At 36.2% G+C, this 25191-nt stretch overlaps 3 protein-coding genes and 1 long non-coding RNA gene across 4 annotated transcripts; 1 reads left to right on the top strand and 3 right to left on the bottom strand.

Annotated features, from left to right (window-relative positions):
• Positions 1 to 1415: 1415 nt before the first annotated feature.
• LOC131614256 (uncharacterized) lies at positions 1416 to 2393 on the bottom strand. Its single transcript, XM_058885869.1, has one exon. The coding sequence runs from the start codon at positions 2391 to 2393 to the stop codon at positions 1416 to 1418; it is 978 nt and encodes a 325-aa protein (XP_058741852.1).
• Positions 2394 to 3128: 735 nt separating this feature from the next.
• LOC131614255 (uncharacterized) lies at positions 3129 to 4349 on the bottom strand. Its single transcript, XM_058885868.1, has one exon. The coding sequence runs from the start codon at positions 4347 to 4349 to the stop codon at positions 3129 to 3131; it is 1221 nt and encodes a 406-aa protein (XP_058741851.1).
• A 680-nt stretch (positions 4350 to 5029) lies between these two features.
• Positions 5030 to 5869, top strand: LOC131614254 (F-box/kelch-repeat protein At3g23880-like). The gene has a single exon (XM_058885866.1). It carries the CDS (start codon positions 5030 to 5032, stop codon positions 5867 to 5869), a length of 840 nt encoding a protein of 279 aa, XP_058741849.1.
• Positions 5870 to 21455: 15586 nt separating this feature from the next.
• Positions 21456 to 24936, bottom strand: LOC131611994 (uncharacterized). Its single transcript, XR_009287255.1, has 5 exons — positions 23839 to 24936; positions 23542 to 23677; positions 22671 to 22747; positions 22439 to 22586; positions 21456 to 21569 (listed from the first exon to the last, which is right to left on the bottom strand). It is a non-coding gene; the product is annotated as an uncharacterized LOC131611994 (long non-coding RNA).
• Positions 24937 to 25191: the final 255 nt, after the last annotated feature.

The raw sequence follows: 25191 nt of genomic DNA, 5'->3' as shown, positions 1-25191 counted from the left end.
CCAAGTACCGCCTTAATAAGCGTAATTCTACCTCTGAAGCTAGGAAATCTCCCTTTCCAACTAGCTAATCTCTTTTTTACTTTCTTCAACAAAGGTTCCCAAGTGGCAATTCTTCTAGGATTGCTACCGATCGGTATTCCCAAAAAATTAAACTCCTTCCCTTCCCGCCTACATCCGAGAAAATTTGTGGCTATCTCCAAGAAATTAGAGCTAATGTTGATCCCAATTAGTTTACTTTTATGAAAGTTTATGCCTAACCCAGATATCATTTCAAATGCTCTCAAAACCGATTTTATGGCCCAAAGGTGAGTCCAACTACCTTCTCCAACCAAAAGCGTATCGTCTGCAAATTGAAGGACATCTATGAAGCACCACCTCTTGAACACAAAACCCGCAAAGTCGCCATTTTCCACCGCTTTATTCACTAAACCCTTCAACCCTTCCGCTACAATGACAAAAAGAAAAGGTGAGATTGGGTCGCCTTGCCTCAATCCCCTCTCCACCTTGAATTCCTTTATGGGACTCCCGTTCACCAACATCGACATGTGGCTCGTAAATACTAGAGCATTCATCCACCTTATCCAATTTTCCCCAAAACCCATTCTAATCATCATGGATCGGAGGAAGTCCCAATTAACCTTATCGTAGGCTTTCTCAAAATCTACTTTAAAAAGTAAGTCACCCTTTTTTTCCTTGGTATCATAATCAACCATTTTGTTCGCCACTAGAACCCCATCCAATAATTGTCTCCCGGGAACGAAAGCGCTTTGACTATTAGAGATAACCTTGCCTATCACCTTCTTGATTCTTCCCGCCAACACTTTGGAGATGATTTTATGAATACTTCCAACCAAGAAAATTGGCCTATAGTCGTCTAAGCCTAACGGATTGTTAGACTTAGGAATCAAAGCCAAGAAAGACGAGGTTATAGATTTTGAGAGAGTGGACCCGGAGTGAAATTCCCTAAAACAAGAAATGACGTCCATTTTGACAAACTCCAAACACTTCTTAAAGAAGTAAATAGAAAATCCGTCCGGACCCGGACTCTTGTATCCGTCAGAACTCCACACCGCTTCTTTGATTTCACTTTCCTCGAAGGGTAATTCTAGAAAGCTCTTATCTTCGTCACTTAGAATGTTGAAAATATCTCCTTCCAAGACCGGTCTAGACGCCTCACTCTCCTTGAATTTTGACTCAAAATGTTCAAATACCGCCTCCTTTACTTCCTCCACCTTGCTAAGTAACCCTCTAGCCGTAGAAATAGGACCGAGAAAATTACGTCGTAATCCCCTCTTCATGACCGCGTGGAAATACTTGCTATTATCATCTGTGTCGTTTAACCACTTCAATCTCGCTTTTTTGATCAATATGTTTTCCCTAATTTTAAGGTGCGTCCAAAACTTCCTATTCGCCCTCTATCTATCTCCCACCTCCATTTCCTCATCCGAAGGAAGATTATCAATGGCGTTAATCTCCTTAACTCCTTCCTCCAACTCCATATCTATTTTTCCAAAGACGGTTGTGTTCCACCATCTAAGTTTACTTTTGAGAAGTCTCAATTTCTCCTTCAAAACAAAGTTTCCTCGCCCGTGAACTTCCAACCCTTTCCATTCCTTCTCTACAAAGCCAATAAAATCCTTATTTTGAAACCATTCATTATTGAATTTGAATGGCTTCGGTCCCCAATCCTTCTTATCTACGACAATCCAAATTGGGAAGTGATCGGATATGTCCCTTTCACCAATTTGTTGCCCTACGACACCCCACCAATTCACTATGTTGTTTGACACCAAGAAGTGATGTATACGACTTTTCGATCTACCATCACTACTAAACCAGCTGAATTTCTTGACTTTGCAAGAGACATCCACCAGCCCTGTATCATTAATGAAGCCAGAAAATTCATCCCACTCCGCATGATTACCCACCACAGTCCTACCTTTCCTTTCCCCTCCATTTTTAACAGCATTGAAGTTTCCTCCTATCAGCCATTCTCCATCATTGAATCTATCTTTCATAACCAATAGACTTTTCCATAGTTCACGCTTTAGGGAAAGACTACAAGGAGAGTATACATTGCATATATAGTACAGTTTGTCCATCCAAAAAACTTTAACACCTAAAAAACCAGCACCCCTAAAACTGCAAACTACTTTCATCTTCCTAGCATTCCACAAAATAATTTGGCCACCAGACATACCTACCGAGTCGGAAATAGAGTATTCGATATCTTCCACGCGCCAGAAACTTTTTGCTGTAGACTCAGAGCAAGATTTCAATTTTGTTTCTTGGAGAAGAAACAGATCCGCCCTCCCTTTGCTAATTATCTGATGAATCCTTCTTCTTTTAACATAGATGCAACCACCTCTGATGTTGAAAGACCCGATAATCATTGATACATTTCTCTTGCACCTTCGAACCTTCCTTAGCATACTGACTAGAGACTTCCGCCTCTTTAAAAATCTTTGGTCGCGTATCAACCACCCCCAATTTATTGATACATTTCCATAGCTTCTCTCCTCCTCCTCCTTGACGAAGCGAATCAACAATTCTACTGTTACATCGAAGGATATATGTTTCCTCCGACTGCTCCCCGAGAAATCTCACTGAATAGCCCCTGGGTGAGCCCTTACTCAAAGAAAATTGAGAAATTAAGTCAGAGAAAGAGGGCAAGGTTCCTCTGATGGGTTCGATACGGGAATCGCTAGAAGCCCCACAAAGTCCTTCCTTTTTACTGGGCCTAGGCTTGTGTTTCTTTCGAGGACCATCAAAAAGAGATAGCTTTTTAAAACGCAACTTATTTCTACCTTTCTTCCTTGCCACGCGTCCTCTATGTGTCCACATATTAATGGGCCCACCTAGTAAAACAAAATCCAGAACAGTAGATCCTAAAAACGCTGACTCTCCCCCACTTCCTCAAAAAAGTTGTTTTCCTTTTCACTTAGACCTTTTTCCAAACTCTGCGTTCTGAAATAAACAAAATTCTTAGCATGTTTCACTGCATCGTCAAAAGAATTGTGGATCTCAATGAGATCTTCCTTCCTCGAAAGAGCCGTAATCTAATCATGGTTACTTGTTCCAACCACTTTGGTTTTAACCTTTCGCTTACCAGCCGCCCTATCCTCCCCTTAACTAAAATCCTTTGTGGAAAAACCATCGGATAAAACAGTATTTGTTTTGAAGAACTTTACCTCCTCCAATTCACCTCCAAAACCTAACGCATAATCCTCCGAGCTAGATTCATCCGTCTGGATAGACTTGGCGTCGTTGGTCGTTCTAGATAAGCGCAACGGGCCCCAAGAATCCTCTCTAAACGACAGACGAAACTCCACCCCATCAACTTCCACCTTGAGACTTTCGGCTAAAATGAAAGTCGCCGACACCCTCACCATGACTCTAGCTATGTCCAAACAGGTTTTATTTGCAGTATTTTCATCAAGGCAGATAAAAGAACCGAATGTATTAGCCAAGGAAACAAATAAATCCAAGTTCCAAGCGCGGCAAGGAACCCCATAAATGCGTATCCATAAAACTCTCTCCAAATTTACATCGGAAGCGTTCAATGATCTAACCTCTTTGAACCACTGTGTCCACCAAGTGTTTCCCTCACTGATCAGCTCACAGATATAACCATCTTCCATTTCCTCCAACAAGCACAGGTTAGCACCCAACGGAGTAGCCTTTATGGAAAACACACCTTCCAACTTGAAATGAGTTTGAATATTATATGCATAGCCGAGAACTTGAACGACGCCCACGAAAGCCTTACTCAGCTTGGTCTTATTTGCCTCATTGGAAACGAATCTCAGCAAAGGAGCCGCTACAGCCAAAGAATCTTCCTTCTCCTTCGATACAACTTCAGCAAAAGAGCGCCCATTACAGAAACTCAAGCTTGCTTCCATCCTCCCTGTCTCCTTCATCAAATCACCACCCACTTTGACCCCCTCGATTGATCCTACCGCACCCCTCCCCCTCTGTTCCACTGAACCCGCAAACCTCATATTCCTCTCGAACCTAGGGATGTTAGCATGAATCTTCCTTCTGTCTATCAAGATGTTATCCAGCCGAACCGCCAAAATCCTTGCGTCATCCACCCCAACAAAACGAGCGAACCCATATCTCTTCCCTAGCTTATTTTTCCTAGGCGGGATCACCACCTCCACCACATCTCCATGAAACCCAAACAGTTCGAAAATATCCTTAGCTCTGATTCTGTTTGGTATTTCTGAGAAAAAAATGGATACGATAACCTCCTTGTCGCCTAACCTACGATCTCCGTTGAAAGGGGAGCAGTCCCATTTAGAACTCATCGCGCGAAAGACCTTCCTCTGAGCATACTTCCAATCCATGACGCTAAAACCTGAGAGACCTGCACCGAACAAGATTTCCGACGTAGGGAAACCAAGAGAAACTTAAGAGAGAAGGGAGAGGAAAGAATTGTCTTTCTCTCTCATCTTCAAAACACATGATAATACATTTTGCACTTTTATTTGTAGAAATTTAAACTCATCATCACATATACATAGTGATGTGAAGTTGGTTAATACACGCCCAAATATTAAAAATAATTTTTAATAATAAAATAAAGTTAGTTAATTAAATGTAACAAATTTGTTAATGAAGTTGGTTAATAAACGTCTATATATTAAAAATAATTTTTAGTAATAAAACAAAGTTTATTAATGAAATGTAAAATTTTGGTTGAAGTTATGAAGTTGATTAATAAATGACTAAATATTAAAAGTCATTTTTAATAGTAAAATAAAATTGGTTAATGAATTATAAAATGTTGGTTAATCTCAAAATTCTATATCGTTATCCTTTAATAAAAAAAATAAGACTAAAAAAATAAAAAATTATCTTACATTTTAAAAAAAATATTTTATCATATGTGTATCATGTGGGTGTAAGAACATCATTTTCCAAAAAAATATTGAGTTGATTTTATTAGTTGATTGCAAAATTGTTTACCCTAATAATGTACGTATGCTAGGGTTCAGCATTCCTATACATTATTACCTAAGCTCCAATGAATGCCCATTCACCGCAGCACTCCAACCAAACTCCAATGTCAAACGTACTTCTCCCCGACGAACTTATCGTCGAAATCCTATCACTCCTTCCTGTCAAATTTCTTATAGAATTCAAATCTATATGCAAATCATGGAAAACCCTAATCTCTGAACCCACATTCATCAAATTACACCTTCAACAATCCTCAAAAACCCCCCATATTACACTAACTTCATCTATTGATTGCAGTATCAGGCCTCTCCCGGTTCACCGCTTACTCGACACCACCACCACCACCTCCATCACCCTCCCTGACCATAATCACTTCCAGTTGAACCATATTTTAGACCGTGGAGACCTCAATGTTGTTGGTTCTTCAAACGGATTGCTATGTTTGCTAGGTAATTTTTACTCCTATAACTATGAACATTACTATGAACAGATTTTCCTTTATTTATGGAACCCAGCAACAGCTGAATTATCTAACCGAAAAGTGTTTCTTAATAAGGTTGAGCATCTGCCTTACTATGAACGTTTTGGTCTAACTCTATTTAGGTCATGGAATTTTGCTTTCGGTTATGATAATTCAACCGATACTTATAAGATTGTGGCGTTAAATCTAACGAGTAATAAGGTGAAAGTTTGGAATTTCGGTCGTCTCAATTATTTCTGGGGCGATCATGATGATGATGATGATTATGGTAAGGGATGGAGAAGTATTCAAAGTTTTTCTTTGATTCCTCTTGACAATACAGATTGGTACGAGGGAATTAGTAATAGCGTGCATGTTAGTGGCACTCTTAATTGGTTGGCAATTCGAGATGACTCTCCTCAAAGTGATAGGAGGTGCAATTAGATATTTTAATTAGTAATATAATGTTAGTTGTTATTTTATTTTGAATGTTTGGTTGAATTGGGCTTTTAGTAGTGTTTGAGCCTTTAAGTTTATTATCATTAAAAGTACTATATATTGTAGTCTCATTGAGACATTAGGTATCAAAGAAATGAAATGAAATTTATCTTTATTCTTTTTATTTTACTTACTCATTTTAATGTTCTTCCCCTTTTCTAGTAGAAACCCTAGATTATTGGTTTGGTAGGAATAACTTCCTATCAATTGGTGCTTTCATTTTCGATCTCACTTCCGCTTAAATTCATGACAATACTATTGTTTGATGGGAAAGAAGATGCATATTGGTGGATCCTTTGTTTGGAGAAATTTTTTAAGGAGCATGAAACACCCTAGTCATGGAAAGTTTTGAAAGCTGTTGGAGCATTGCGAGGTTCTGCTCTCGAATGGTGGATATGGTGGTCTCATACTCATCGCCGATCTACTTGGGATACATTTACAACATCACTATTATGGCACTTCAAACCAGAATGGCAACATCTTTTACTGATAATTGATGAGGAAATGGAATCAATGGAGTCCATGGATCCAATATCTGAAACTGTTGAAGAGGACGTAGTAGAATCATCATCATCAGATCTGTATGACGAGGGAGAGGAACCTGCTGAAACTTCAAAATCTCAGACGAAAAAGACAACTGCGACTGTTTCAGAACAACACTATTTTCCTCCTTCCAATTCAATCGCAGATTTCAAAGTGGAAATTGAATTGGGGTCGTTTGGAAAATATAATGATAATGAAGATGATATGGATCTAGATTCACAAACTCCTGTTCCTTTAATTTCCATCGTTGATAACAGTCATATTAAAGATAATGATATCTCACTCAAAAAGGGTAAAACGAGAAATATTTCTTCAATAGTGACCAAGCCCAAGGATATTCACCTCTCCAACGATCAAATTTTGGCTGCCGCTCCGCTTCCAGAACCACCAGATCTAAATAGTTTGTTATTAATTAATGATGATGTGAGTGGTGAAGTTGTTGCTAAGGTGAAGAAACAATCTGTGAAAAATGAGAAGCAGAAGAAGAAGTATCTGTTGAAGAAGAGAAAGAAGGTTGAAGCTGCTGAGCATATTGGACTTTTACGCAAGGGGTTTCTCCTTGTGCAATCGATTCAACCACGTCCTTATCCACTTCCAGAGCCACCAGATTCAATCACAGTACGCTGCGGCCACTTCAATTAACTCACCATCTGTTTGTTGAAATGCAAGATCAAAATGCTGCCAAAATCTTCGTCGGTGCAGAGGTGTTGAAACACAGAGGCCTCGATTGGAGAGGTTTGCATTGTTATCAAGATTGTCACCATGCTCATCAATGCCTTACCATTCCTACTTCCGGAGATCAACCTCCTTACAAAACCATTATTGTCACTGTGAATGGAGGGATCTACAACTACAAGAAGTTGAAACAGAATTTGAGTCATTATGATGCAATCGATCGAATCCTTCTCCGCTTCCGCAAACTCTCCCATCATTACCATGACAACGAACCAACTCAAACCTTACTCCCACATCAAATGTTGCACCAACAATGGTTTCGCTTCGATGACGTTGTTCTTCCATCGGTGAACCAAGTTCATCAGCAACAACAACAAGAGAAAGTATTGAAGAAGAAAATGAAGATAAACAGAGTAATGGCACCGTGTTTGGAGGAAGAAGAAATTTCTCCTGCAGTGATTGCTAGAAGTTCTATTATTCTTAAGCCTCCAACTCAGGGAGCTGTTGCTACTTTGCACATGATTCATTGCTTTCACTTAGTTGATTTTCCCAAAAGCCTAATCAGTTATGTTACTGGAAAATGCTCGGAAATTAGATACTTTCTTACTTAAGACATCCCAGGAGTTAATTGTATAAGCTTCAATGGTGGAGGTTTGTCTGTTTACCAAAAGAATTTTGAGAAGCATTTTCTTGAAATTTCTGCAACTTTTTATTTTCGTGCGTCCCATAAATTCATTGAATCATGTGATTGTGGGGATTATTTGAGAACCGTATGTGATTTCACTGCCTATGATTTAGACAATCGAAAGGGTGTTAATTGCTTTCACTTTGATGCTAAAGTGATTATGCAAGATTTAGCGGACACATATCAGCCTTCATTTTGTATTTATGTTGAGCAAGGACGAGCTCGTGGGATAATGTGTGTTGCTAACCGTGTAAATGGTGTTCCAAGTTGTGCTGATTACAATCTCTTAACTAAAATTCTTAGAAAACAATGGGGATTCCAAGGTTATATTGCATCAGATTGTGGAGTTGTTGTGATTATACATGACCAGCAAGGATACACAAAATCAGTAGAAGAAGTTGTAGCTGATGTTATGCAAGCTGGGATGGATTTGGAATGTGTAACTTATTTGACAGACCATGCAAAATCAACAGTGCAGCAGAATCAGTTACCAATATATCAAATAGATAGTGCTACTCACAATCTATTTTTAATTAGAATAAGGCTAATTTTATTTGGAGGAAATCCAACCAAGCTTCCATTTGGAATGAATGGTCCAAAACACCTCTGTTCTAAAAATTACTTATATTTAGCTCTTGAAGCTACAAGAAACATCATTATCCTTTTAAAGAACATTGTTTCACTTCTTCCACTTCTAAAAACCAGTAGCATTTCCTTAGTAGTGATAGGTCTTAATGCCAATGTTGAACCTTTAACTCTTCTAAGAAACTATGTCGGTCCTCCTTGTAAATCTATCACTATACTCCAGGGGTTTTGGCATTATGTTAAGGAAGCTGTTTTTCATCGTGGCTGTGATGGTGGACCAAAGTGTGCTTCAGCACAAATAGACCAAGCAGTGGAAGTGTCAAAGTTCAAACAATGGGATCCAGGTACATTAATGCCAAGAACAATATTTCTATTCTTATATTGATTTTAGAACCTTGAGGACAAGGTTCAAGTGAACCTCGCGGCAATGATAAGAGGTGCAATTAAATATTTTAATTAGTAATATAATGTTAGTTGTTATTTTATTTTGAATGTTTGGTTGAATTGGGCTCTTAGTAGTGTTTGAGCCTTTAAGTTTATTATCATTAAAAGTACTATATATTGTAGTCTCATTGAGACATTAGGTATCAAAGAAATGAAATGAAATTTATCTTTATTCCTTTTATTTTAGGGTTAATACCATTTTACCCCCTGCCATATAGGTCTTTTCTGGTTTTGCCCCCTGTAAAAATTTTTTTTGAAAAACAACCTTGTCATTTCAAAAAGCTAACTTTTTAGCCCCTAAAGTCAAAATCCGCAGGAAAATCCGAAAGAAAATCCACAGGAAACCTGCAGATTTTCCTGCGGATTTTGACTTTAGGGGCTAAAAAGTTAGCTTTTTGAAATGACAAGGTTGTTTTTCAAAAAAAAAATTTACAGGGGGCAAAACCAGAAAAGACCTATATGGCAGGGGGGTAAAATGGTAATAACCCTTTATTTTATTTACTCATTTTAGTGTTCTTCCCCTTTTCTAGTAGAAACCCTAGATTATTGGTTTGGTAGGAATAACTTCCTATCACAAAGTGATTATGAATATGATTGGAAAGTTATTACTATTGAACAATTTGTGATAGTTTCGCTTGATTTGAGTACGGAGACCTACAGTCAGTTTCTACTGCCCCGTGGTTTTAAGGAAGTGCCACATCTTGAGCCAAGTCTCGTTGTGTTGATGAACTCTGTTTGTTTTTGTACTGATTTTCATGGAACCGATCTCATTATATGGCACATGAGGCAATTTGGAGTTGAAGAGTCTTGGATTCAGTTTCTTAAAATTAGTTATAAGAGCTTTTCGTATAACTCTCAATTGGTCTTGTATCCGCTGTGTCTTTCTGAGAATGGTGACACATTGATATTGTCGTGCATAAGAGATAAAGGAGAGAGAGATGAGCATTATGCCATTCTTTATAATTTGAGAGATGGTAAAGTAGAGAAAACTACCAGCATTATTTATAATTTTAGAAGGAATAACAAAACTACAGTTACTAATGGAATTCAGTGGCATCTTGCTAAGAGTTACTTTGAAAGCTTGGTTTCAGTTAGTTGAGAGTAAGCTTCTTTCAACTATTTACTTGTTTGAGTTAATTGGTACATATAATATACTTTGTATTCTATAATTTTTATTGGCTTCTCTCTTGTTTCATGATTTGGTGCTGGTGTGGTCAAATTTCAGAGTATTTTCTTGAAAGAGTATAATGGTTGATTGTGATGTTTGCTGCCTTATTTACATTGTTTTCAATTTTCATGTTTCTGTTAGTGAGTTTAGTTTGGATTGTTGTATGATCATATGGCTTTAAGAATCTTCTTACATTGTCATTTTAAAATGCCTAGTTATGGGATTGCTCATTTCTTTGTTCAATGACATTTAGCCCTTAGCAAATTTGTGTAGTAAATACCTTTCATTTTTCCTGCAGTTTCTGTTATGAATAAGAATTTTAGTTACTATTACTAGTAAGATACCCGTGCTCCCGCACGGGTGAATTTATTTTAATATTGACGAAATAATTTCTTTTAGATATACTTTTTTTTTGTGTAAGCAAGATATATTAATAAACGGAGAACTAAGGGTTCTCCAACCTGATTTCACGAGAAACGGGAATAACCCGACCAAAAAAATTACAAACCAATTACGGCTACGACAAAAAATGCAAGGGATCCTTGCAAAACTCGTAGAAAGAGTAATTGGGGTGCGTAATTTTCCCGCAAAAAGACCATCTCCACGCCAAATGCTTAGCATTCCAAACGGTATTATTCACATTCCAAACTTCCTTCTGGAAACAAGCACCATTCCTAACCAGCCAATCCATAAAATTCGATAAACACTCACTCTCTACTCTATCCCCTTTACCGACCCAATTAGCTATCTCACTCCAAATATTTTTCACCACCAAACAACTAAAAAATAAATGGGAACTAGATTCCAACCAATTACCACAAAAAACAATTTAAATCATCCAAGGGAATGGTAATACCTCTAATCTTCAACAAATCTTTCACCGGAAGCCTATCAAGAAAAAGCCTCCAACCGAAAGTCTTGATTTTGAAAGGGACATCCAACTTCCACAACAACCCAAAAGCTTCGTCATTCCTATTAGGTGGTCCATGATGAATACGAATATTATTGTAGAAAGTGTAACAAGATGCCACCGTAAAATCCTTGTCCTCGGAATAATCCCACTCAATGGAATCCTTTCCCCCCTTCCAACCTTTGAAACCCTCCACAAGCCCTAATAAAACCGCAAAATCCGCCTCCAATCCGAGCTCTCCCATCTCTAACTCCGACACACCGAGATCTCCCCAAACTCACACTCCGTCCTTCCAACCTCCCATGGCCGTTACCGATACAAACTTTAACCGATAAATGCCGTATAAATCCGGGAAAAAATCCTTCAAAGAAGTAACGTTCAACCACCTAGCCTCCCAAAAAGGGGTTGCAAAACCATTATGAACGGAGAACCTACAAGAGTCAACCAAAGGATCACGGAAAAAATAAGAAATAATTTTTTGAATATCTTTCCACTAAAAAGAGAATTTTGTAGCTTTCTTGTTACTTCCACCTCCGAACATATTGGAAGTCATGTCTCCATACCGCGAGTGCAAAATTTTAAACCACAAAGAATCTTGTCCTTGAATAATCCTCCATCTCCACTTGTTAAGAAGAGCCATATTAAACAAATTAATGTTTTTGACTCCAAGACCCCCTTTATGCATTGGAAGAGTGACATCATCCCACTTAACCCAATGAATCCTTCTTCTTTCCTCTACTCCACCTCATAAAAATTTGCTTTGAATACTAGTGATCTTCATAGCCACTTTTCTCGGAATCTTGTAAAAAGAAAGAGTGAAAATAGCCAAAGAACTCTGTTGTGAATTCAATGCCAAGAACAAAGTATAAACCAAGGAAGAATTAAGGACAAGGAAGAAGAGGAACACAATAATTGGTTATAACTGCTATTCTTTTACTTTCTCTTAAAAACAAGATTACAAGTTTACAAGAATACCAAATAACCTCTCTCACCCTAAATTAGGATTTGCAACTTAACAATGATGAGAGACTAGTATGCTATTTATAATAAAACATAACATACTAACTAATGGGCTTTTTCCACAAGGCCCATTACACAAGACAACTTAATAAACAAGCTAACTTAACAAATTAGGGTTTAAACACTAAAACCTAATTTAACATGCTAACAACCCTAGCATCTTCGACACAAGCATGTGAACAACCTTCGACTTCATGCTTAACCCTGTCGAACCAAGAAGCTACCCTTCGGCCATACTAGAGTTCGATCCAATATCTCACAAATCTCCACCTTGGATCTAACTCTACAACATCAAAGGAACAAACTAGCTTTCTTCATGCAGCTTTAGCAACTGCATACAGTGGAAAAACTTGCAACTCGGTAATGTCTTGGTGATCATATCAGCAGCATTGTCTTCAGTCGAAACCTTCAGCACTTGGACTTCTCCACGCTCGATTACTCCTCTGAAGAAATGCAGCCTCACATCTTCAACATTGTTGCTTGCTATGAGAATATCATCCACATAAAGCAACAAAATAACAAATGAATTACCAGGTCGAAATCTGAAGTAAACGCAGTGGTCGAGCTGACTTCTAATGAAACTTATGCGTGCCATGAACTTGTCGAATCTCCTATTCCACTGTCGAGGAGATTGTTTCAGCCCATACAAAGATCTCTTTAACTTGCACACATAATCTTCCTTCCCCTTTTCGACATACACTTCAGGTTGCCTCATCAGGATCGTTTCATCTAGGTCACCATACAAGAACGCAATCTTCACATCCATCTGTTCCAGTTCAAGATCGAACTGTGCTACCATGGCAAGTAACATTCGAATGGACCTATGCTTCACAACAGGAGAAAACACATCATTGAAGTCGACACCTTCTTTCTGAGTGAAACCCCTTGCAACTAACCTTGCCTTGTATCTTTTCGACGTCACTCCTTCAATTCCTTCCTTAACTTTGAAAATCCATTTACAGCTGACTAACCTTGCCCCAACAGGTTTCTTTATCAGTTCCCAAGTGTGATTATCATGAAGAGATTTCATCTCATCATCCATGGCCTTCAGCCATTCAGTCTTATTTTGACTCCTCATAACTTCCTTATAATCTCTAGGTTCATCATCAAGAACCTCACTGGCCGAGATCAATGCATAAGCTATAAGATCTGCATACCCAAATCTCTGAGGTGGTTTGATGACTCTTCTCGACCTATCTCTTGACAATAGGTAGTCATCGTCAGTTTCCTCAACTTCCTCAGCATCTTCTGCTTCTTCTTCGACTTCATCTGGGATATGCAATTCAGCATCAACATGCTCCACCTCAACAGGAATCTCTACCTGTTCCAGCTCTTCGTCAGATGATTCTGTACTTCGACCAACATCATCAGTTTTCTTAAAAGCCATTTCAGCTTCATTGAAAACTACATCTCGACTGGTGATACACCTCCTGTGACCTGGCTCTAGGCACCATAGCCTATAAGCTTTGACTCCTTCAGGGTATCCCATGAACATGCATTTCAGAGCTCTAGGTTCGACCTTGTCTTGCCTAATGTGAGCATAGGCTATGCAGCCAAATACTCTCAGTTTGTCGAGATCTGGTGGATGTCCCGACCAAACTTCTCCAGGTGTCTTCATATCTAACGCTGTCGAAGGACATCTGTTTACCAGATATGTTGCTGTCGAAACAGCCTCAGCCCAGAACACCTTCTTTAGTCCAGCACTAGTCAACATGCATCTGACTCTCTCCAAAATAGTTCGATTAAACCTTTCAGCCAAACCATTTTGTTGTGGAGTACCTGCAGTAGTTCTGTGCCTTGCAATACTAGAGGCAGCACAAAAACTGTCGAATGCCTCATTGCAAAATTCAAGGCCATTGTCGGTTCTCAACCTCTTGACCTTTCTGCCAGTCTGATTTTCAACCAAAGTCTTCCAACTTTTGAAATTCTCAAAAGTTTCATCCTTAGTCTTCTGGATGAATACCCATAATTTCCTAGAATAATCATCTACTATGGATAGGAAATACCTCGCTCCAGAATGTGATGCACACCTTGCAGGCCCCCAAAGATCAGCATGGATGTAATCAAGGGATCCATGTGTTCTATGTTTGCCTTTGTTGAACTTCACTCTGCAAGATTTTCCAAGTACACAGGGTTCACAAAACTTCAGCTTTTCGACTTTGTCTCCACCAAGCAGATTTTGTTTCCCTAATTCGACCAGACCCCTTTCACTGACATGGCCCAATCTCATGTGCCAGATTTATGTCTTCGACAAAGGTTTCGTGGATACAACATTTGTCGAACCACTTACAACTTCAGCCTCAAGGGTATACAAGCCTTGTTTCTTCACGCCTCTCAAGACTTCCTTCGACCCCTTCATGACTCTTAGGATACTTTTCTCTCCTTGGAAAACATATCCTTTCTTGTCGAATTCACCAAGAGAAAGCAGATTTCTCTTCAAATCAGGAACGTACCTGACTTCAGTCAATAACCTTATTGACTCATCATGGAGCTTGAATCTAACAGATCCAATACCTGCAATCTTGCAAACCTTGTTGTTTCCTAGCAATACTGATCCACCATCTTGATCACATAATTCCTCATACAAGTCTTTGTTTGGAGTCATGTGCCAAGTGCAACCTGAATCCATAATCCACTCTCTTCTCGAGTCACTGCTTGAAACCACAAGAACATCAGATGATTCGAAATCATCTTGAACAATGGCTGCATTGCCATTATCCTTACCTCCATGATCTTTCAGGCGTTCAGGGCACACCTTTCTTGTGTGACCCTCCTTCTTACAATGATAGCATCGAATGCCAGATGCTTCGCCACTGTAAGACTTCGACTGCCTTTTGCCCTTCTCGTCAAACTTACCATTCTTTCGCAAGAATTTTCCTTTAACGGTCAAACCTTCACCAACAGACGAAGGTTTATGCTCCTTTCGTTCATTCAAGTCCTTAGAATACAAGGCTGATTGGACTTCTTCAAACGTCAGGGACTACCTTCCATACAAGAGAGTTTCTTTGAAGTGAGCATGTGATCGAGGCAAAGCGCACAATAGTAACAGCGCTTGATCTTCATCATCGATCTTCACATCAATATTTTCAAGATCAAGAATCAGCTTGTTGAACATATTCAACTGCTCAGCCAACACTTTGTCTTCAACCATCTTGAATGAATACAAAGCTTGCTTCAGGTAGAGTCGATTTACTAGTGATTTGGTCATATACAAACTTTCAAGTTTCACCCATAACCCTGATGTCGTCGTCTCCTTTGATACCTGTCTGAGAACCTTATCACCAAGGCTCAACAAAATTGCGCTGTATGCTTTCTCGATCATATTTGTCTTCTCTGCTGCCGTTAATGCAGCATTCATGACTGCCTCTCTCTTCAACGCTTCCAAACAACCCTGCTGAACCAGTAGGGCTTTCATCTTCAAGCGCCACAGACCGAAATCATTCACTCCGGTGAACTTTTCAATCTCATACTTTGTTGAAGGCATTTTCTCCACCCTCACCGCACCAATTTGTTGTGAATTCAATGCCAAGAACAAAGTATAAACCAAGGAAGAATTAAGGACAAGGAAGAAGAGGAACACAATAATTGATTATAACTGCTATTCTTTTACTTTCTCTTAAAAACAAGATTACAAGTTTACAAGAATAACAAATAACCTCTCTCACCCTAAATTAGGATTTGCAACTTAATAATGATGAGAGACTAGTATGCTATTTATAATAAAACCTAACATACTAACTAATAGGCTTTTTCCACAAGGCCCATTACACAAGACAACTTAATAAACAAGCTAACTTAACAAATTAGGGTTTAAACACTAAAACCTAATTTAACATGCTAACAACCCTAGCATCTTTGACACAAGCATGTGAACAACCTTCGACTTCATGCTTAACCCTGTCGAACCAAGAAGCTACCCTTCGGCCATACTAGAGTTCGATCCAATATCTCACAAACTCAAAACGGATTTTAGGAGAGTAATCCTACCACCTAAGTTTAAAAACCGATTCGACCACCCTTCCAACCGGTTCTTTAACTTAGCCAAAAGAGGATACCACGTAGCTTCTTTTCGCGGGTTGAAACCAATAGGAATGCCAAGAAAATAAAAGTTGCTATCTTCTAATTTGCAAGAAAAGAAATGAGAAACCGCCTCTAAAAAGTGAATATTAGAATTAGTACCTATCAACTTGCTTTTATTATAATTAATTCCAAGCCCCGACACAAGTTCAAAAGCCCGGAGCACCGCCCTTAACGCCCACACATGATTCCAAGTACTCTCCCCAACAATTAACGTATCATCCGCGAATTGAAGCAAATCCACCGAACAAGATCCATTAATCGAAAAGCTTTGGAAATGCCCCACTTCAATAGATTTTCTCACAAGTCCCGCCAATCCCTCCGCCACCATAACAAAAAGAAAAGGAGAAAGTGGGTCTCCTTATCTTAATCCCCTACCCACCACAAACTCCTTAGTCGGGCAACCATTCACTAACACCGACATATTACTATTAAAGACAAGCAAATCCATCCATTTCACCCATTTCTCACCGAACCCCATGCACTTTAACATATATCTCAAAAAATTCCAACTTACCTTGTCGTAAGCTTTTTCGAAGTCCACTTTGAATAAAATGCAATCCTTTCCTTCCTTTCTCGCATAATCCACCATCTCATTAGCCACCAACACCCCATCTAACAAAAGCCTACCGGGAATGAAAGCACTTTGAGAAGTGGAAATAATAGACTTCAATACCCCTTTTAATCTTCCCGCCAATAACTTCGCCACCACTTTATAAATGCAACCAACAAGACAAATGTGTCTATAATCATCTAATCCGATCGGATTGTTGGACTTCGGAATTAAAGTATACATATAAAAAATTCATTTTTATTGAGAAAGTATAATAAAAAATTATAAAATTAAAGTATTATAACAAATAATATGATTATACAAAGTATAATGATAAACTTGACAAATAATGTATTTAAATACATGTGAATTTAAATTGAATTATATAATTATAAAATAAAATATTATTATATAAACTCAATTCTATGAAATAATTTAAAAAAACTTGTGACTTGGAAAAGAAAAAAAAATTGACATTTAAAAATAAAAATTTTATCATCAAATAAAAGTAATATTTTGATAGTGACCCGTAAAATAAAAAGTAAATTGTGTAAATGATAACTTTTGATACAAATAACTTCACTGCAAACTAAAGGAAATTCTTGTATAGACTAATTTTCCAATAATCATTTGCTATGGCGGCAGTGTAGCCAAAAAAATACAATGTTGACATAGATAATGCATACTATAGAAATTATAAAACAAATTCGTATTCATTGATAGTATAATTTTTTATTATAAAAAACAATATTAATAGATTATTTTATAATATCACTTTTTTAAATTAGTTGTTATTAGAATATTATACAAATATTTATCGTCATACTTTTATAAATTAGTTTGAAAATATTTATATAAGTATTTTACATAATATAATTTGATGGACTATGTGTATAAAAGAAAATTACACCTGCTAAATTAAATATATTTATATTAATCATATTATAGATTATTTGCAACTATTTATATAATTGTCTATCATATCTTACTAATACTACTACTACTACAGGAGAAGAGTGCTCCAACCAAAATGTTAGAAGATTTACAATTACGAAAGAAAAGTTCCGATAGTTCATAGAAAAAAAATACATATGATTGAATCATAGATAGAAAAAGGCACCAAAAAGACACGAAGGTTTTGATGCACGGGTCCATTAATTTTAATTAGTATACAATTTATTTATATGAATTTGTAAATATGAATTGATAAATTTAGCTGTGTAGTGCATTCAGATTATATCAAATGAATAATAAATTAAAACTGTCAAAAATAATTGATCAACATAAGTTCTCTCGCAGCTCACTATTACGATGAAAAATAATTATTGGAGAAACTAAGGTTAATTAGGTACATTTGCCATGATAATGTCAAATAACAGTCTTGTTACTGAGAATTATTACATTTGCAAAAAATTCTGGGCAGCCTCTAGTTACTTGTCTAAACAGTATTATAGCTGATATTGGTGCATACTATATCATAGTTATGGACAGACCACAAAATGCATACTTTCATTATTCATTTGAAGTTTTGAACCATATGGTGACAAATTTAACTGAAAGAAGAAAATATAGTTAAGAAATAGTATATTAGTGAACACAAACTACATTTGATGATCTGCAGGGCACACATCAAAATTGAGGAAAAAGAGATTAAAAAAACTACTAATATAAATTGGATTCACTGACTTCAGGTTTGAATTGCGAGACATGAATAATCAAGAGGATTAAAAATATTATTAAGAAAATTAAAATCACATAAATGCAAGAGTATTAAGAATATTTAGATCACATAAATGCAAGAAAAGACTACTCTATGATCATCATTTTTTATTTGAATTTTAACCACTAAAAATTAAAAACTTAATGTCCACACTTCTCCCTTCAATTCAACTGTTTGAATGTGATTTTGATTTCACGGTCAACTCAAATACTCCATCCATGCTAAGACCAGCAAGGCATCATCAATTATTCCTTAGCAAAAACCAATCTACTCAGAGGCTGTAATAGAAGTCATAGATGAAACTCAGAGATCTAACTTCAAACAACCACTAACAAATCAAATCAAGTCTAGATTTAATATCTTAACAAAATCACTATTTATTAAACCAAATGTTCTTATTTATATGTACCGCAATTTGGGACTTGAGATTATTCTCCTTGGTAGTAGTTAATTGAGCTGCAACATAATATTATTTAATTTAGATGAAATTAGATTTGGTAAAAATCAGATCAAATATTATGTTAAAACAAATCGATAATGCTTAACAGTAGAAATATTAAGATAAACTATTAACCATCACTAGTACAAAAATGTTAATTTACACCCGTTTTTTATTAAATTTACACCCATTATTTTTAATAAAAATCGGGTGTATATCCACAGGGTGAGAAATGTCTAACGAATTTACACCTGTTATTTTTAACAAAAATCGGGTGTAATTGAGTGTAATTACGTTTTTAATTACACCATGTTTTAATAAAAATCGGGTGTAATTGGACGTAATTACGTTTTTAATTACACCCTGTTTTAATAAAAATCGGGTGTAATTGGGCGTATTTACGTTTTTAATTACACTCTGTTTTAATAAAGATCGGGTGTTATTTGGCGTAATTACGTTTTAATTACACCCTGTTTTAATAAAAATCGGGTGTAATTGGGCATAATTACGTTTTAATTACACCCTCTTTTAATAAAAATCGGGTGTAATTGGGCTTAATTATGTTTTAATTACACCCTATTTTATTAAAAATTGGGTGTAAATATGTTCTTAATTACCCCCTATTTTAGTAAAAACCGGGTGTAAATACGCCATTTATGAATGAACAATTATATCTATTTACACCCTATTTCATACACACCATTTAGTTATATTTCATTTTCAGTCATAATATTGCAAATACTATAAAATCATACACATAAAAACCATATTTTAACTAAGTCAAAATATTTTTAGTATTAACCAAAAAGTATACAAAATCATGTGCAGTCATAATATTTCAAGTACTATAAAATCATACACATAAAAATTATATTTTAACTAAGTCATAACACTTTCTTCCTATATAAGTTTTCTTCTTCTTCTTTGGCTTTTGTTTGGGCAACATTTCTATGTCCTTATCCTCTTCAACCATTTGCATTTGATCTTGTAGATTTTGCTCCTCAATCTTGCTCAAATGGAAAATTAAACATGTTCTAATACTAGACAAAAAGAAAATTTAAGCTATCTGAAAAAAGTGAAGATCAAAATGGTGAGATGCCAAAGATAAATGAAGACATATTATTCAATGACTCTGAGTTCATATTGCATTACTCCTTTAGGTTGTCGAAGTTGCAGTTAAACAGAACAGCAAAAATAAAAAATTTAAATTATGATTATGGTTTGATATGATTGATTAATTGTTACATTATGATACAAAAAGACTAAACCTTAACTTTCATTTATACTAACTATTACAAACAAACATGAAAACTTTCTGATAAAATAATTTGCAACAATTTGAGATGATAAACAAACCCTATGAGACAATCCAAATTCCAAAATACTTCAAAACAACATGAAGATATCACATGATAGGTTCATAATATCTTATAAAATAGATGCTAGTATGGAAACACATTAGATTTAATAAATATTTTAATGCAACCTCATTCATTAGCACAAGATGGGATTCATAAGACACAGATTTCTGTTAGAACTCAGTTTTCTTCACATCTCTTTAGATTTGTTATGATACCATAAATGTAATTTAATTCTCTAAACATGATTTCATTTGTTGATTGTACTTCAAGACAGAAATAAGCCTTTCACTTGATAATCAACTTTCGGTTTTACAGTTCCATCCAAAGAAAGATGTTTATTAATTTCTATTGTTATATTATCCCCTTTAACCATTAGATCTTCATTCATCCTAGTAGAATTATCATGATTTTCTCATTTTGATTTTTGAGCCAAATTTGCTATCAAACATTTACAGAAACTAGAGACTAGACATGGCAACGACAATAATTAACAAAGTGAATTAAGTGTACTAATCAAATGTGTTGATGTTGTGTTAGTGTCAAATACTAAGACTAGACAGAACACCGACAATGATTTAAGGAAATGAATGAAGTGTACTAAATACTAATTGCATGTGTCGGTGTTATGTTAGTGTCGAACACGGGATACACCTTCAATTTTTCTTTGGGAAACTCCCAACTATGCTAATCGGGAGTATGCTAATCACAGGCACCACTCATCAAGCCTTACTTGAGATTAAGCCTTGCTTCTTGTTACTTGCCATGAGAGGGGTATATTAACTAATAAGCCCGGTGATATAAAATTTACTGGTTTTAAGTACATGTGAGAGTAGTAATCTCTTATAGTGGAGAAAAGTTCCTAGCCTTGAGAATTCTATGGTAGAAGGTATTTTCAAACTGCAAGCTGCAAAACAATGGTACCAATGTTGTGTAATATTATCAAAACATCACCAACATGACAATAACCCTGTTGACTAAAAAGGATTAGAATTCATCTTCCTTCATACATTCACAACAATTGGGATGTTTGGGAAACAGGATTAGGATCGGGATCAACTAGTACTTTTGCAGCTGCTATTGGCAGTGGTGTTAGTGATCCTCACAGGGACTAAAACAAATCCAAAAAAAAGTATTTTATAGGGACGGAAACAAAGCAAACATCGACTGAAGTGAAAAAGGTAAATATTATAGGAACCATTTCAGCCAAAAAAAATTACAGGGACCGAAGATGATATGACTTTACTATATGCACTGAACCTAGATTCCCATTATGAGATCATCAAAAGTCAAAACATTCAGACTCTTAAATCCATCGTGATATTACAGAAAAATCAAAAGCATCATTGCAGAAGCTCAAAAGTTATTAAATTCACATTTCTCACCATTAGATCACCTCGAACTCCTGCTTCTTCTATAGCTTCTCTTACAGCAGCCTCTTCAACAGTTTCATCATTCTCCCAACCTCCCTTTAATGGGAAAACATCATAACAATCAGAAAACAATGCACAACTGATCTCAAGCAGATTAAGTTACAGAACATTGCATAAATGAGAAGCAGCAAACATTTTAAACGGACACTTAAACTGCACTTGATTGTGCAAAATAACTTTTGAAAGTATCATATGCAATTCAATAAAGGTATCTGGTCAATAGATTCATATAGGTTTTTAACAAAAATTTACAATACATTTGATTTATTCATAGGGCTCCCCTAATATGTATTTCAGTTCGAATGTCCTGTACGTAGTATTGTGAACAGAATCCAGTGATTTTGCCATCTCATCAGAAGCAGAGACACAAAAAATTGAACTAAGTTAACAATGTAATAGGAACAGAAAATGGTCAGTAGGTTAATAAAGCCCCCACATTTTATACACTGGGTATATGAGATGAGCAGTTCTGAAATTATTTGAGCTTAAAGCATTGAATACATGATGAAGCTATTTTGTTACCTAAAAAACAAGTTCGAGTTTGAAGTCCGGTTCGACTATATTGAGGCTCACGCATTAGGGGGTTGACATACGTAAAGTAGCCCGTGTATGTGTAAATTATTATATTATAGTCATCTTTACAAGATTTCATTCTCTAACCTAAGTCATCTTTATGGATACAAAACTAATTTTTATTTTACTTCACTTCTAGAGTGAATTCCCACAATCCATTATCACCAACATCAGTCAATTCCAAGAAAAGAGCTATAGTATAAAAACAACTTAATGCAATTGATATTCTCTTTCTAATAACTCACAGGTAGCAGGATCACGGGAGAAATTTCATTTAGTTCTTTGGAGCGATTCATCCCAAATGAATCCATAGAGTTAGTAAAACCAGTTACCTTATAAGAGTACAAAACATATTCTGGTAATGGAATGCCAATATACATTTTCCCTTCATCCCAAAAAACCATTATGGACAATTGAGGTATTTTGCCCATAAATAAGAGATAGGCACAAATACGTGGATTGGAGTTTCTGTAGTAACACCTGCAATTAATAAATTATATTTTAAGACCTTTTGTCGATAAACTTGTAACTTCCCAATTAATAGTAGTAGGAAGAAATACTGACCATCTGAAACTCCTGAAAATATTTTACATGTATCAGTCTCCTTTCTAGAAGTTGTAATTCCGCTCTGACCTGACCTCCTATACACAAGAACTTACACTGTTATTCTCTTAAGTCATGCTGTGCCAGAAACAATCATGGTCTATCAGCTATCATTTATAAATGTCACATTCCCTTACTAGCAATTCAGAATGCATTTCAATAAAATCCATCTTATACAGTATTCTTCTATAGCCTCCAAAAGCCTTTTTACAGTGCAAGTAGTTATGTGACACTATTTGGAAAACTATATCAATACAGCTTGTAACATTTTTCATACACTTTTTGAACTTATTAAGAAAACAACTTATATCATATATAAAAATAATTTGAATTTATGTTATCTTTTGTTATAAAAATGGTTTATGTGAGCTTATTCATAAGTGCTTATTTTGATAAGTACTTGAGCTATAAGCTACAAATAAGCCATTTATCCAAGCAAACTCTTAATAACAATAGCAGCTGAGCGAAGTTTCACTACATCGTATCAATGCAGCGCTGCTGTAATGTCTATTTAACAGCATTGGCTAAAACATTGCCATATAATTTTAAAACTTCACATTCAATTTTCCCAATGATTGACCATGTTCTCATCTTACATTAGGCTTATAAAGAAGTGGGCATTGCTTATTGCTGAAATGGACAGTCAATGAGCAATAAAATAAGCTGTCGTGCAAGAGAAAAGGCGAGACAGGAGGAGGGACGTGGTGATTTACAGTTTTGAAAATAAGATTATTCTTAACAATAGCACATACGATATTAAATAGCACATGATAGCAAATACACCATAGTTCATACGATATCGCCTAGTTTAGAGAATAAGTGAAGAAAGTACCATATCTTGATCCAATAACGGCATAAGTATATTGAACAAGATTGATCAACTTCAAGAGGGTACCTCCAGCATCCAACAGCAATGCACCATATGCTCTGCCACCACCATGAGTAGCTTGATCCACTTACACATTTCACTTCAATACCATCATCATCACCACAAAAAATTGATGAAAAACGTTTGAGAGAAAATAAGTTTCAAAAGTATTATGACTTGTTATCGTAATACCCTTGATCATATATGAAATTAGATCTGAAGTGAAGAAAATAGTCAAAAAGCTTTGGTGTATGTGCTAACCATTGAAGGGCACTGTTCATGAAGCAAATATTTCCTAGATTCTGTAATCCAGTTAATCCCAAGAAACCGGCTTCACCAAGGTCTAGAGAGAAGGTCAAAGAACCCGCACACGTACAATCAGAATTCAAACTGTCAGCAGTACATTTCGTCATCATCGAAGCACTGGCACTGCTAGAAAAACTTGCCATCTTTTTTCCCTTTCCTACATCTCATTGAGTTTGCAAATCCAGAAGAGTATGTATACATTGTTCATAGTTAAAACTAGTTTGGCAGATAAGGGAATCCAATCATAGCCAATAATTCTCAAAGGGTAATGTCATTATAGTAAATTGTAAAAAAAGCCATTAAGAGACACACAACACAAGACAAGAAATCAGAATAAAAAACAATAGCATATATAAGTCTCACAGAAATTTGAGTTATCCTCACTTTATTCATACAGGAAACACAATAAGGTAGATTCAAATACATTGTTGCATCTACAAACCTAATATAATAGGTCAGTTCCCACTAAAGATTATTGACACTTGAAAATAAAAAATAAAGCAGGAATACAAAATACTTGTGAGAAAAAATCACAAACAACATTTTGTTGTATAAGGAAAATATGAAAGAAACAAGTAGCTTCTAAAAAAAACCTACAGTAAGCATTCTAAATATGAATCGAACAAAATCATGGAACTTGCGACCAAACGCTGAAAATAATAGCTTAAACCCACAAAATAACTGCAGAGAAACGCGGTTCTCCCTTACCTCCAGTAAATCTAGTTGTGACAAGAGATTTAGAGAAGAGGGGTTGAGCCACTGAAGGATTGATGGCTTGTGAGAAGAAATTTGGAGCGATTCAGTTTAGGGAGGGAGCTATTGAGCGAATCAAGTGTTCAGCCATCGATTGAGTTCAGCGAGCGGTTGAGTTCAGCCATCGAATGAGGGTTTCAGCAGCATATGAAGGGTTGAACGATTGAGTTCAGGGAAGGAGCGTTTAGCGATTGAAGGGTTATCGTGCGAAGAGAAATTTTGGGATTTAGGGTTTCTGAAGAGAAATTTTATGAGATAGAGCTATTGAAGTGTGAGAGAAATATGAGAGTTTCGGTAATGAGAAATTTGAAGCGATGTATATTTCTTTTACTTATTTGTTTTTATAAAAATAAATTAAGCGCCTTTATTGAAAATTGAGAGCCTTTTATTTCAGATCTTTTACCAATGGTTGGCATGTAATTTTGGTCTCTATAGGCCATCTATACCAACACTTTTTTTTACCGTCACTAAAGGTGTCCGATGGTATATGGCAAATTTTTTGTAGTGCACCTTCTCCCTTCCAGCCTTCATATATAATCAAAACACCAAAACAAA

This window comes from Vicia villosa, linkage group LG6 (genome assembly GCF_029867415.1).
Source record: "Vicia villosa cultivar HV-30 ecotype Madison, WI linkage group LG6, Vvil1.0, whole genome shotgun sequence".
Taxonomy (NCBI): Eukaryota; Viridiplantae; Streptophyta; class Magnoliopsida; order Fabales; family Fabaceae; genus Vicia; species Vicia villosa.
The sequence above is the reverse complement of the archived record's forward strand: the minus strand, read 5'-3'. Positions and strand labels throughout refer to the sequence as shown.